Genomic DNA, 12,443 nt, shown 5'->3' with positions numbered 1-12,443 from the left:
CTTCTGCAAGGACCAAGATTTGGGCCTGCAATCCAGGCTTCCATGGGTTTTGGCCCCCTAATGCTCAGAGAACACAGAAATTCGTCTTTTTTTGTGTGTGTGAAGCCAGGGGAAAATGTCCTTCAGACCGAAATTTGCCCTAATGGAACTGAACTCCAGTTATGACTCCGGGTCGAAGCAGATTGATTTTACAAGGATGGTACCAGAACTGAGAGGACATAACTATCAGGAACGACTGATCAGGCTGGGGCTCTTTCCTCTAGAAAAGAGAAGGCTGAGGGGTGACCTGATGGAGGTCTTTAAGATTATGAAAGGGTTCGATAGGGAAGACGTAGAGAAGATGTTTCCTCTTGTGGGGGAGACCAGAACTCGGGGCCATAAATATAAGATAGTCACTAATAAATCCAATAGGGAATTCAGGAGAAACTTCTTTACCCAGAGAGTGGTGAGAATGTGGAACTCGCTCCCACAAGGAGTAGTTGAGGCGAATAGAACAGATACATTTAAGGGGAAGCTCGATAAACACATGAGGGAGAAAGGAATAGAAGGATATGCTGATAGGGTAAGATGAAGTAGGGAGGGAGGAGGCTCGTGTGGAGCAGAAACGCCGGCATGGACCAGATGGGCCGAATGGCCTGTTTCTCTGCTGTACATCCGATGTAATTCTAGCGTAAAGGTTAACGGTCAAAGGTCACGTTTGACCAAATGGTTGACGGCAACCAGTCAGAGACCGGAGGCGCCTGTGGGCAAAATGTGTGTGTCCTCTGTCTGACCTCTCGGGACCGGCAAAGGGGGAGGGGGAGGGTGGGAAATAGGACTTTTGAGGCTCTTCCTTGTTTTTTTTTGTTGTCCCTTTCATCGACTCTTCGTCCCGGGGCCGTTTTTTCTCCGGCTTGCACCGTGTGGGGCAGGAAACCTCGCCACCGCCAGGGAGGGCGTAGCAGAAGAGCGCGGGCAGCGCCAGGCTTGCCAATCGCTCGGGATCGGGATATAAAACCGGCCGGCCGCCGGCCAAAGAGTCGTCCAGCCGGGTGAGAGTCTATTGGCTCTCCCATTGGCCTGGGAGGGCGCGCCAATGACGCGTCGGGCGACCATTGACGGGAGAGCAAGGGGCGGGCCGGTTGGAGGTCAGGTGATCAAACCTCCAGGAATATGGCCAACCAGAGTTGGCAACTCTTGAACCCTCTCCGCCATCCCTTTGCACTGGGCAAGTCCCTCCGCTGTGAGGGGAAATTGGGACCTTATCTTCTCGTTCTAGCTCTGAAAGTTCTTTCAATCCTTTCTCTCTTCACCCCCCCCCCCCGGCCACCCTCCACCTCCGTTCCGCCTGGTTGTTCCCTCAGTGTCCCTCCTCACACTGATATTGAGGTTTGAGCCCTGGTGACGACCACCCCTGTACAAATGTCACACCTGATCCAAGAAACGTCTGCGCCACATACTAGGCCCGATTCGGCCTCCTTAATCCTGCCACGACTAGCCGTCCTTCCCTTCCCGTTGCGTCCCCTTCTGCTTCCAATCTTTCCTTCAGGGCCTCTCTCCCAGGACGACGCTGGTTGCCGTCACAACGGCCTCTACCACCTCACGCCTTGAGTCGAGCTACCAGGGTGCGGCCTGCGCCACTTTATCTGGCGTCGGGCGAGCCGGGCCGGGCTAAATTTAGCCGTCTACTCGATAAGAGGCTTTAAGGGTAGTAAAGTCAGTTAAATACAATCCACATTTTTAAAAAAAAAAACAATTAGCAATCTCCACAGTTATTTCGCTAAAACATTCACTGTTAACTACAAGATCCAGTTAGAGATAGACTTAAATGAGTCCTTAAACAGGGCCAGGAATTCACACACAGATCATGTTCGCCCTGTCTCTCACTCGCGGTCCTTTAGTATCAGTTCTCCCTCGTGGTCCCGTCCATATTTTGGCCAAAGTAACGGAGATCTTTGCAGGGAATAGGGTCCGTCGTCACATTGGAGAACGGCAGGATTATCCACAATTCAACGGTTGCCCCCTCACTGCCTGCGGTGTTTCGGTTAGTCGTGTGTTCCTGTAGTCTCTGTGGTCTGTAGTCTCTGTAGTCCTCATTCTCTCACTGCCGCCTTTACAAAGTGGCCTGCTGGGCTCCAGCCGGCAACTAGAAACTCACCAGCGTGTAGACCATACTGCGGGGAGGGAGAGAGGGAGAGAGAGAGGGGGCAGAGTGAATTACAGGAACCGAGGGAGGGGGGAGATCGGGGTGGGGGGGTGGTGCGGGAAGGGGGCGAGGAGGGAGAGAGGGGGAGAGAGAGAGAGAGAGGGGTGAGGGAACGAGAGAGGGAAGGGGTGAGAGAAAGGAGGAGGAACGAGAGAAAGAGAGAGGGAGGAGTGAGGGAACGAGAGAGGGAAGGGGTGAGAGAAAGGAGGAGGAACGAGAGAAAGAGAGAGGGAGGAGTGAGGGAACGAGAGAGGGAAGGGGTGAGAGAAAGGAGGAGGAACGAGAGAAAGAGAGAGGGAGGAGTGAGAGAACGAGACAGGGAAGGGGTGAGAGAAAGAGAGCGGGTGAAACGAGAGAAAGAGAGGGAGGGAGAGAAAGAGAGGGAGGAGTGAGGGAACGAGAGAGGGAAGGGGTGAGAGAGAGAGAGAGGGAAGGGGTGAGAGAAAGAGAGGGTGAAGCAAGAGAGAGGGAGTGAGAGAAAGCGAGAGGGAGTGAGAGAACGAGACAGGGAAGGGGTGAGAGAAAGAGAGCGGGTGAAACGAGAGAAAGAGAGGGAGGGAGAGAAAGAGAGAGGGAGTGAGAGAACGAGACAGGGAAGGGGTGAGAGAAAGAGAGAGGGTGAAAAGAGAGAAAGGGAGGGAGCGAGAGAAAGAGAGAGGGAAGGGGTGAGAGAAAGAGAGGGAGTGAGAGAAAGGAGGAACGAGAGAAAGAGGGAGGAGTGAGAGAATGAGAGAGGGAAGGGGTGAGAGAAAGAGAGGGAAGGGGTGAGAGAAAGAGAGAGTGAAATGAGAGAAAGATAGGGAGTGAGATAAAGAGAGGGAGGAGTGAGAGAACGAGAGAGGGAAGGGGTGAGAGAAAGAGAGGGTGAAACAAGAGAGAGGCAGTGAGAGAAAGAGAAAGGGAGCGAGAGAACGAGAGAGGGAAGGGGTGAGAGAAAGAGAGAGGGTGAACCGAGAGAAAGGGAGGGAGCGAGAGAAAGGAGGAGGAATGACAGAAAGAGAGAGGGAGAAGTGAGAGAACGGGAGAGGAAAGAGGTGACAGAGGGAGAAAGGGGAGAGATGGAGAGAGAGAGAGACAGACAGAGATAATGAGAGAGACAGAGAGTGAGAGAGTGACAGAGAAGAGAAAAGAGAGACAGAGACAGAGAGAAACAGAGAGACAGAGAGTGAGAGTGAGAGTGAGAGAGACAGAGAGTGAGAGTGAGAGTGAGAGGCAGAGGGACAGAGAGGGACAGAGAGAGACAGAGAGAGAACGAGCAGAGAGAAAGACACATGCACAGAGGGACAGAGAGACAGAACTGGACAGAGAGACAGAGAGAAAGCGAGAGAGAGAGAGAGAGGACATCACACAGAGGGACAGAGAGACAGAGAGACGGAGGGACCGAGGCTGAGAGAGAGGGAGAGAGAGACAGAGAGACATAAACACCAGAGAGAGAGAGAGAGAGAGACAGAGAGAGGGAGCGAGGCTGAGAGAGAGAGAGGGAGAGACAGTGAGAGAGACATAAACACCAGAGAGAGAGAGAGACAGAGAGAGAGAGGGACCGAGGCTGAGAGAGAGGGAGAGACAGAGAGAGAGACATAAACACCAGAGAGAGACAGAGAGACAGAGAGGGAGAGGGAGCGAGGCTGAGAGAGAGAGAGGGAGAGAGAGACAGAGAGAGAGACATAAACACCAGAGAGAGAGAGAGACAGAGAGAGAGAGGGAGCGAGGCTGAGAGAGAGAGAGGGAGAGAGAGACAGAGAGAGAGACATAAACACCAGAGAGAGAGAGAGACAGAGAGAGAGAGGGACCGAGGCTGAGAGAGAGAGGGAGAGACAGAGAGAGAGACATAAACACCAGAGAGAGAGAGAGAGACAGAGAGGGAGAGGGAGCGAGGCTGAGAGAGAGAGAGGGAGAGACAGAGAGAGAGACATAAACACCAGACAGAGAGAGAGAGAGACAGAGAGAGAGACATAAACACCAGAGAGAGAGAGAGAGAGACAGAGAGGGAGAGGGAGCGAGGCTGAGAGAGAGAGGGAGAGACAGAGAGAGAGACATAAACACCAGAGAGAGAGAGAGAGAGAGAGAGGGAAAGGGAGCGAGGCTGAGAGAGAGAGAGGGAGAGACAGAGAGAGAGACATAAACACCAGAGAGAGAGAGAGAGACAGAGAGAGAGAGGGAGCGAGGCTGAGAGAGAGAGGGAGAGACAGAGAGAGAGACATAAACACCAGAGAGAGAGAGAGAGACAGAGAGGGAGAGGGAGCGAGGCTGAGAGAGAGAGAGGGAGAGACAGAGAGAGAGACATAAACACCAGAGAGAGAGAGAGAGAGACAGAGAGAGGGAGCGAGGCTGAGAGAGAGAGAGGGAGAGACAGAGAGAGAGACATAAACACCAGACAGAGAGAGAGAGAGACAGAGAGGGAGGTACGGTGAGAGACAGACAGTAACAGTGTGATCACTAGGACCTTCAGAGCAGAACTGCTCAATCCCAGCGGAGTGAGTGGAACATTGTGGAGAGCGTCTCTCGCAGTCTCCCCCCTCCCTCGGTTCCTGTAATTCACTCTCTCCCCCCGCCCTTCCTAACAACCGGCATCATCTCAAAATTAAAAATTTCTCACCCACAGATAAACAGAGCACCCGAGGCGAGACGAGCAGTTGATTAAAAGGTTTGAGGTGCAGGAAATATTTATGCAGTGTCAGCATGTGGGGGAAATGAATGATCTCCGGGATGTAAATTATTTAAAGGTCATTTTGACAAAAAGTCACCCGTTGATTTTTTAAAAACTCATAACTGTTACAGAAGTAGGATTTGTTTCACTGCTCTCAAATCACCGTTAATATATTACTGGACATCAATTAATCCCACCGATTCCAATGAAACAATGACGACTTATTAACAACACCATTTTTTTGTGAGGAGCTATCCCTTCTCCTTCCTGCAGTGTGTGCGACTCAGAGAGACCGTGCATTTATATAGCACCTTTCACCGCCTCAGGATGTCCCAAGGCGTTTCACAGCCAATGAGATGCTTTCGAAGTGTTGTCGCTGTTGGGCTGCACACAAACGTGGCACAGCAAGATCCCGCAAACAGCAAGTGAGGTAAATGAGTAATTAATCTGTTGTTAGTGAAGTTGGTAGAGGGAGTTTTAATCTGTATCTAATCCTGTCCCTGCCCTGGGAGTGTTTGATGGGACGGTGTAGAGGGAGCTTTACTCTGTATCTAACCCTGTACCTGCCCTGGGAGTGTTTGATGGGACAGTGTAGAGGGAGCTTTACTCTGTATCTAACCCTGTACCTGCCCTGGGAGTGTTTGATGGGACAGTGGAGAGGGAGCTTTACTCTGTATCTAACCCGTGCTGTACCTGCCCTGGGAGTGTTTGATGGGACGGTGTAGAGGGAGCTTTACTCTGTATCTAACCCTGTACCTGCCCTGGGAGTGTTTGATGGGACAGTGTAGAGGGAGCTTTACTCTGTATCTAACCCGTGCTGTACCTGCCCTGGGAGTGTTTGATGGGACGGTGTAGAGGGAGCTTTACTCTGTATCTAACCCTGTACCTGCCCTGGGAGTGTTTGATGGGACAGTGTAGAGGGAGCTTTACTCTGTATCTAACCCTGTACCTGCCCTGGGAGTGTTTGATGGGACGGTGTAGAGGGAGCTTTACTCTGTATCTAACCCTGTACCTGCCCTGGGAGTGTTTGACGGGACAGTGTAGAGGGAGCTTTACTCTGTATCTAACCCTGTACCTGCCCTGGGAGTGTTTGATGGGACAGTGTAGAGGGAGCTTTACTCTGTATCTAACCCTGTACCTGCCCTGGGAGTGTTTGATGGGACAGTGTAGAGGGAGCCTTACTCTGTATCTAACCCGTGCTGTACCTGCCCTGGGAGTGTTTGATGGGACGGTGTAGAGGGAGCTTTACTCTGTATCTAACCCTGTACCTGCCCTGGGAGTGTTTGATGGGACAGTGTAGAGGGAGCTTTACTCTGTATCTAACCCGTGCTGTACCTGCCCTGGGAGTGTTTGATGGGACAGTGTAGAGGGAGCTTTACTCTGTATCTAACCCTGTACCTGCCCTGGGAGTGTATGATGGGACAGTGTAGAGGAAGCTTTACTCTGTATCTAACCCTGTACCTGCCCTGGGAGTGTTTGACGGGACAGTGTAGAGGGAGCTTTACTCTGTATCTAACCCTGTACCTGCCCTGGGAGTGTTTGACGGGACAGTGTAGAGGGAGCTTTACTCTGTATCTAACCCTGTACCTGCCCTGGGAGTGTTTGATGGGACAGTGTAGAGGGAGCTTTACTCTGTATCTAACCCGTTCTGGACCTGCCCTGGGAGGTCATCTTCTCTTCTAGAGAAAAGAGCCCCAGCCTGTTCAATCTTTCCTGATAGATATAACCTTGTTTGGAACTGTTTGTAAGAGCCCGATACATATACAATATATATTAGACTGTTGAACTGAGTTCTGCTATTTCTTTGTGGACTCATTAACAAAGTAATATCTCGTTTCATTATATTGCGCCTGTTATCAATATTAATCCTGCAAATTATTTTATTAATATGCTCTTGTGTATGTTATCTAATAACTCCTGGTATTCCCAGCTCGGGAGAGGACTGTATGTATTTTCCAACACTGTTTCCCGTTTCTGGCAGCTTCTTTTAACTGGAAACGCCACATCGCAAGGCCTAGAAACCTAGCGGTCAGTAACCCGGATCTCTCAGGCCCTCCACTCAGGCCTGGGGCTTTCCTGCGTGCGGGCTGGGGAGCGATGAGACTGAAGCAGGGAAAGGGAGTCTCGTCTTACCCCATCCCACCCCTGTCTCAGTTCGGGACTCCTGCTAAAAACGGGCGTCGCAGCCTCACCCTGAACGCCCTCTGACCCTCCTGAGGGGGGGGCCTCAGGGGTGTCAACGGGAGATGGCCGATGATCTGCAACGATCCAATCATATTTCTCTTCCGTCCCCTTCTCCTCTCCCCCACCACCGTTCCCCCCTGCTCCCCGCCTCTCCCCGCCCCCCCTCCCAACCTCCAGGGGAACCTCCTGGCTACCGATCGCCATTGGCAACCAGCAGGCCCTGTTCACTCAGGCCTGCGGCCTGCAGCTGCCGTTGAATTGGCAGGCCCTGCCACCGGTGCGAGGCCCTGCCAGGGCTTCAGGCCTACGACTGGGGCTGCTCCCTTGGGCCGTCGAAAGGGCCTCAGACAGGAGGCAGGTGCACTCCCTGGACTGGACGGGTGCAACCCATTTTGAAGCACAGGGAAGGGGAGCCATTTTGGATGAATTATTGCAGGATGTGGGATCAGATACAGTCAGGAAACCCCGAAGGAATGTCAGAACCACTCGGGGGGGGGGGGGGGAAATTAAGCCCATATTTCCACACCAGTGACGTCCTGTGACGCAGTGATATAAGCCCAGGGCTAAGTTTTATTTCCTTTGACCATAATTTGTCAACATTGGCAGAGGCGGCAGGGACCGTAAACAATTCTCTATGTGCCATTTACAGGGAACAGTCCCGATCGTTCTCGAAATTCAGGGTTTCTGATTAACGCTCTGAGGAGAGAAAAGACTGAGTGTACATGGGGTGTGGGAGGAGATTAAATGGGTGGGGAGAGTCCGTGATAGGGGAGAGTGTACATGGGGTGTGGGAGGAGATTAAATGGGTGGGGAGAGTCCATGATAGGGGAGAGTGTAGATGGGCTGTGGGAGGAGATTAAATGGGTGGGGAGAGTCCGTGATAGGGGAGAGTGTACATGGGCGGTGGGAGGAGATTAAATGGGTGGGGAGAGTCCATGATAGGGGAGAGTGTACATGGGGTGTGGGAGGAGATTAAATGGGTGGGGAGAGTCCATGATAGGGGAGAGTGTACATGGGCTGTGGGAGGAGATTAAATGGGTGGGGAGAGTCCGTGATAGGGGAGAGTGTACATGGGCGGTGGGAGGAGATTAAATGGGTGGGGAGAGTCCGTGATAGGGGAGAGTGTACATGGGGTGTGGGAGGAGATTAAATGGGTGGGGAGAGTCCATGATAGGGGAGAGTGTACATGGGCTGTGGGAGGAGATTAAATGGGTGGGGAGAGTCCGTGATAGGGGAGAGTGTACATGGGCGGTGGGAGGAGATTAAATGGGTGGGGAGAGTCCATGATAGGGGAGAGTGTACACGGGCGGTGGGAGGAGATTAAATGGGTGGGGAGAGTCCATGATAGGGGAGAGTGTACATGGGCGGTGGGAGGAGATTAAATGGGTGGGGAGAGTCCATGATAGGGGAGAGTGTACATGGGGTGTGGGAGGAGATTAAATGGGTGGGGAGAGTCCATGATAGGGGAGAGTGTACATGGGGAGTGAGAGGAGATTAAATGGGTGGGGAGAGTCCATGATAGGGGAGAGTGTACATGGGCTGTGGGAGGAGATTAAATGGGTGGGGAGAGTCCATGATAGGGGAGATTGTACATGGGCGGTGGGAGGAGATTAAATGGGTGGGGAGAGTCCATGATAGGGGAGATTGTACATGGGCGGTGGGAGGAGATTAAATGGGTGGGGAGAGTCCGTGATAGGGGAGAGTGTACATGGGCTGTGGGAGGAGATTAAATGGGTGGGGAGAGTCCGTGATAGGGGAGAGTGTACATGGGCGGTGGGAGGAGATTAAATGGGTGGGGAGAGTCCGTGATAGGGGAGAGTGTACATGGGCTGTGGGAGGAGATTAAATGGGTGGGGAGAGTCCGTGATAGGGGAGAGTGTACATGGGCGGTGGGAGGAGATTAAATGGGTGGGGAGAGTCCGTGATAGGGGAGAGTGTACACGGGCTGTGGGAGGAGATTAAATGGGTGGGGAGAGTCCATGATAGGGGAGAGTGTAGATGGGTGGTGGGAGGAGATTAAATGGGTGGGGAGAGTCCATGATAGGGGAGAGTGTACATGGGGTGTGGGAGGAGATTAAATGGGTGGGGAGAGTCCGTGATAGGGGAGAGTGTAGATGGGCTGTGGGAGGAGATTAAATGGGTGGGGAGAGTCCATGATAGGGGAGAGTGTACATGGGCTGTGGGAGGAGATTAAATGGGTGGGGAGAGTCCATGATAGGGGAGAGTGTACATGGGCTGTGGGAGGAGATTAAATGGGTGGGGAGAGTCCATGATAGGGGAGATTGTACATGGGCGGTGGGAGGAGATTAAATGGGTGGGGAGAGTCCATGATAGGGGAGATTGTACATGGGCGGTGGGAGGAGATTAAATGGGTGGGGAGAGTCCATGATAGGGGAGAGTGTAGATGGGGTGTGGGAGGAGATTAAATGGGTGGGGTTGGGGGATGGGAGTGAAACATTATTAATTTTCCCTAATTACACACTGCTCACTCCACAGTGAATTCGATCCATTAATTGAGTTCAAAAATATTCTTTATTAATATTTAAAATTCCTTTGAAACGTTATTACTTTTGCCAGTATTAAAAGATCATCATTGACTGCAGCCCATTTACATTCTGGTATTTTCCTGAAAATTAACCTGTTGCATTATGTTACGTTTTGCCTATTTTTAAAAGCTTCCTTCCATCACTAGCTCCCTACCCCGTCCAGGCCCTGAGCTCTGGAATTCCCTCCCTAAACCTCTCCGCCTCTCTCTCCTCCTTTAAGACGCTCCTTAAAACCTGCCTCTTTGACCAAGCTTTTGGTCGCCTGTCCTAATATCTCCTTATGTGGCTCGGAGTCAGATTTTGTTTGATAATCGCTCCTGTGAAGCGCCTTGGGACGTTTTACTACGTTAAAGGCGCTATATAAATGCAGGCTGTTGTTGTTCCAGGATTTTAGACTGGACTCAGGGAGCGAGGGGTCAGTCTGGGATAGACCCAGACAGGGAGCGAGGGTCAGTCTGGGATAGACCCACACAGGGAGCGAGGGTCAGTCTGGGATAGACCCAGACAGGGAGCGAGGGTCAGTCTGGGATAGACCCAGACAGGGAGCGAGGGTCAGTCTGGGATAGACCCAGACAGGGAGCAAGCGTCAGTCTGGGATAGACCCACACAGGGAGCGAGGGTCAGTCTGGGATAGACCACACAGGGAGCGAGGGTCAGTCTGGGATAGACGCAGACAGGGAGCGAGGGTCAGTCTGGGATAGACCCACACAGGGAGCGAGGGTCAGTCTGGGATAGACCCACACAGGGAGCGAGGGTCAGTCTGGGATAGACCCACACATGGAGCAAGCGTCAGTCTGCGATAGACCCACACAGGGAGCGAGGGTCAGTCTGGGATAGACCCACACAGGGAGCGAGGGTCAGTCTGGGATAGACCCAGACAGGGTGCGAGGGGTCAGTCTGGGACAGACCCAGACAGGGAGCGAGGGGTCAGTTTGGGACAGATGCACACAGGGAGTGAGGGGTCAGTTTGGGACAGACGCACACAGGGAGCGAGGGGTCAGTTTGGGACAGACGCACACAGGGAGTGAGGTGTCAGTCTGGGACAGACCCACTCAGGGAGCGGGGTGTCAGTCTGGGACAGACCCACACAGGGAGCAAGGGTCTGTGAGGATAGACTCAGACAGGGAACGAGGGGTCAGTCTGGGACAGACCCACACAGGGAGCGAGGGCTCAGTCTGGGATAGACCCACACAGGGAGCGAGGGGGTCAGTCTGGGATAGACCCAGACAGGGAGCGAGGGGTCAGTCTGGGACAGACCCACACAGGGAGCGAGGGCTCAGTCTGGGACAGACCCACACAGGGAGCGAGGGGGTCAGTCTGGGATAGACCCAGACAGGGAGCAGGGACTTAGCGACAGTTCAGTGTTCCCCCTCCCACCATAGCATGGTGGGAGGGGGCCAGTTTGCCCCTCCCTCTGAGGTGGGGGCTCGTTTCAGAACCCAACAACAGTTAGACAGAAAAGAACTCTAGAAAACAGAATGATTGTCCCTTTCTGGTTCCGAATTCCACACTCAAGGACAGACAATCTCCAGGGAGATCGATCAGCCATGTCAAAACACGTCCGTTATGATCTGATTTCTGGGCAGTTTAACATCCACATCCTTGCAATGTCACTGTGAAAAAGTTCACAGCTGCACGCAATTCCTGTCTCCAAAACCTGACCTCCTAGCGTCATCTTTGTGCCAACTTTTTCAATTATAAATCCCCGTGCCCACATTTACAATGGGAACCGCCTATGTAAACGTCACGCTGTAATTACACCCTCCCGCCAGTGGTGGGGCTGTAGCGCCTCAGTTCCGCATCCCCTCGGCTTGTCCTGCGGAGAGACGCTGGTGTGCCGACCAACTCTACTGGCCAAATGGCGCTGAATTCGGCTATTTAACTGTAAATAATATCAGATCCGAAGTGTCAGATCAAAATACGGACTTTATTTAGCGCGGCGTTAAAAATGGGGGCTGGATTCGCCTGCGCACCGTGCTCCAATTTTCCCCTCCCCCCCATGCCCTGTAACCCCCTTCACCTGAAGCTAAATGTAAAGATTGGCTGATAGCATAAACTGACTTCAGGGTAGATTTTCCACACGGGGAGGGGGGAGGTGGACGGGTCCCGATCTCCGCCGCTAACATGGAGGAGGATTGGCGCAAACACGATAGAAATGGCGCCTCCCCTTCCCCCCCCCCCCCCCCCCGCGGAAATGACTGACCTCTCACCTTTGAACCGGCGTCTCGCTCCGCCAGAGGGCTCAGACGAGCGGCCTCGCTCCCTCCCGCCAGCCGAGGGTTGGCGTAGTTAGCGGGCGGGCGTGAGGGCTCTCCGCCATATCAACAGGGGGTGCCCACCCACTCGAAGCAGCGTGGCCCTCTGCTAAAGTAACAGGGGAGGGGGAGGGGAGTGAAACCTCAGACTGTAATGGGCAAAGGGGCAATTTTCCCCTGGATTTACATAGAATGTACAGCACGGAAACAGGCCATTCGGCCCAACAGGTCCATGCCGGTGTTTATGCTCCACACGAGCCTCCTCCCACCCCTCTTCATCTAACTATATCAGCATATCCTTCTATTCCTTTCTCCCTCATGTAATCCCGCTATTCAAGAAAGGAGGGAGAGAGAAAACAGGGAATTACAGGCCAGTTAGCCTGACATCAGTCGTCAGGAAAATGCTGGAATCCATTATTAAGGAAGTGGTAACAGGGCACTTAGAAAATCATAATACGATTAGGCAGAGTCAACACGGTTTTATGAAAGGAAAATCGTGTTTGACAAATATATTAGAGGGTAGATAAGGGGGGACCAGTAGATGTAGTATATTTGGATTTTAAAAAGGCATTCGATAAGGTGCCACACAAGAGGTTGATATGCAAGATACGGACTCATGGGGTTGG

General features: G+C 52.7%; 1 protein-coding gene across 1 annotated transcript in view; it reads right to left on the bottom strand.

Annotated features, from left to right (window-relative positions):
- Positions 1 to 1,471: 1,471 nt before the first annotated feature.
- The window catches only part of LOC137306368 (protein cornichon homolog 2-like), a 27,431-nt gene continuing 16,459 nt past the window's right edge, over positions 1,472 to 12,443 (bottom strand). The window contains exon 5 of the mRNA XM_067975522.1: positions 1,472 to 2,153. Coding sequence (XP_067831623.1) covers positions 2,126 to 2,153 — 28 coding nt within the window. The 3' untranslated portion in view covers positions 1,472 to 2,125. The remainder of the gene's footprint in view (positions 2,154 to 12,443) is intronic.

This window comes from Heptranchias perlo, chromosome 43 (genome assembly GCF_035084215.1).
Source record: "Heptranchias perlo isolate sHepPer1 chromosome 43, sHepPer1.hap1, whole genome shotgun sequence".
Lineage (NCBI taxonomy): Eukaryota > Metazoa > Chordata > Chondrichthyes > Hexanchiformes > Hexanchidae > Heptranchias > Heptranchias perlo.
This window is presented reverse-complemented; position numbering and strand designations above follow the sequence as displayed.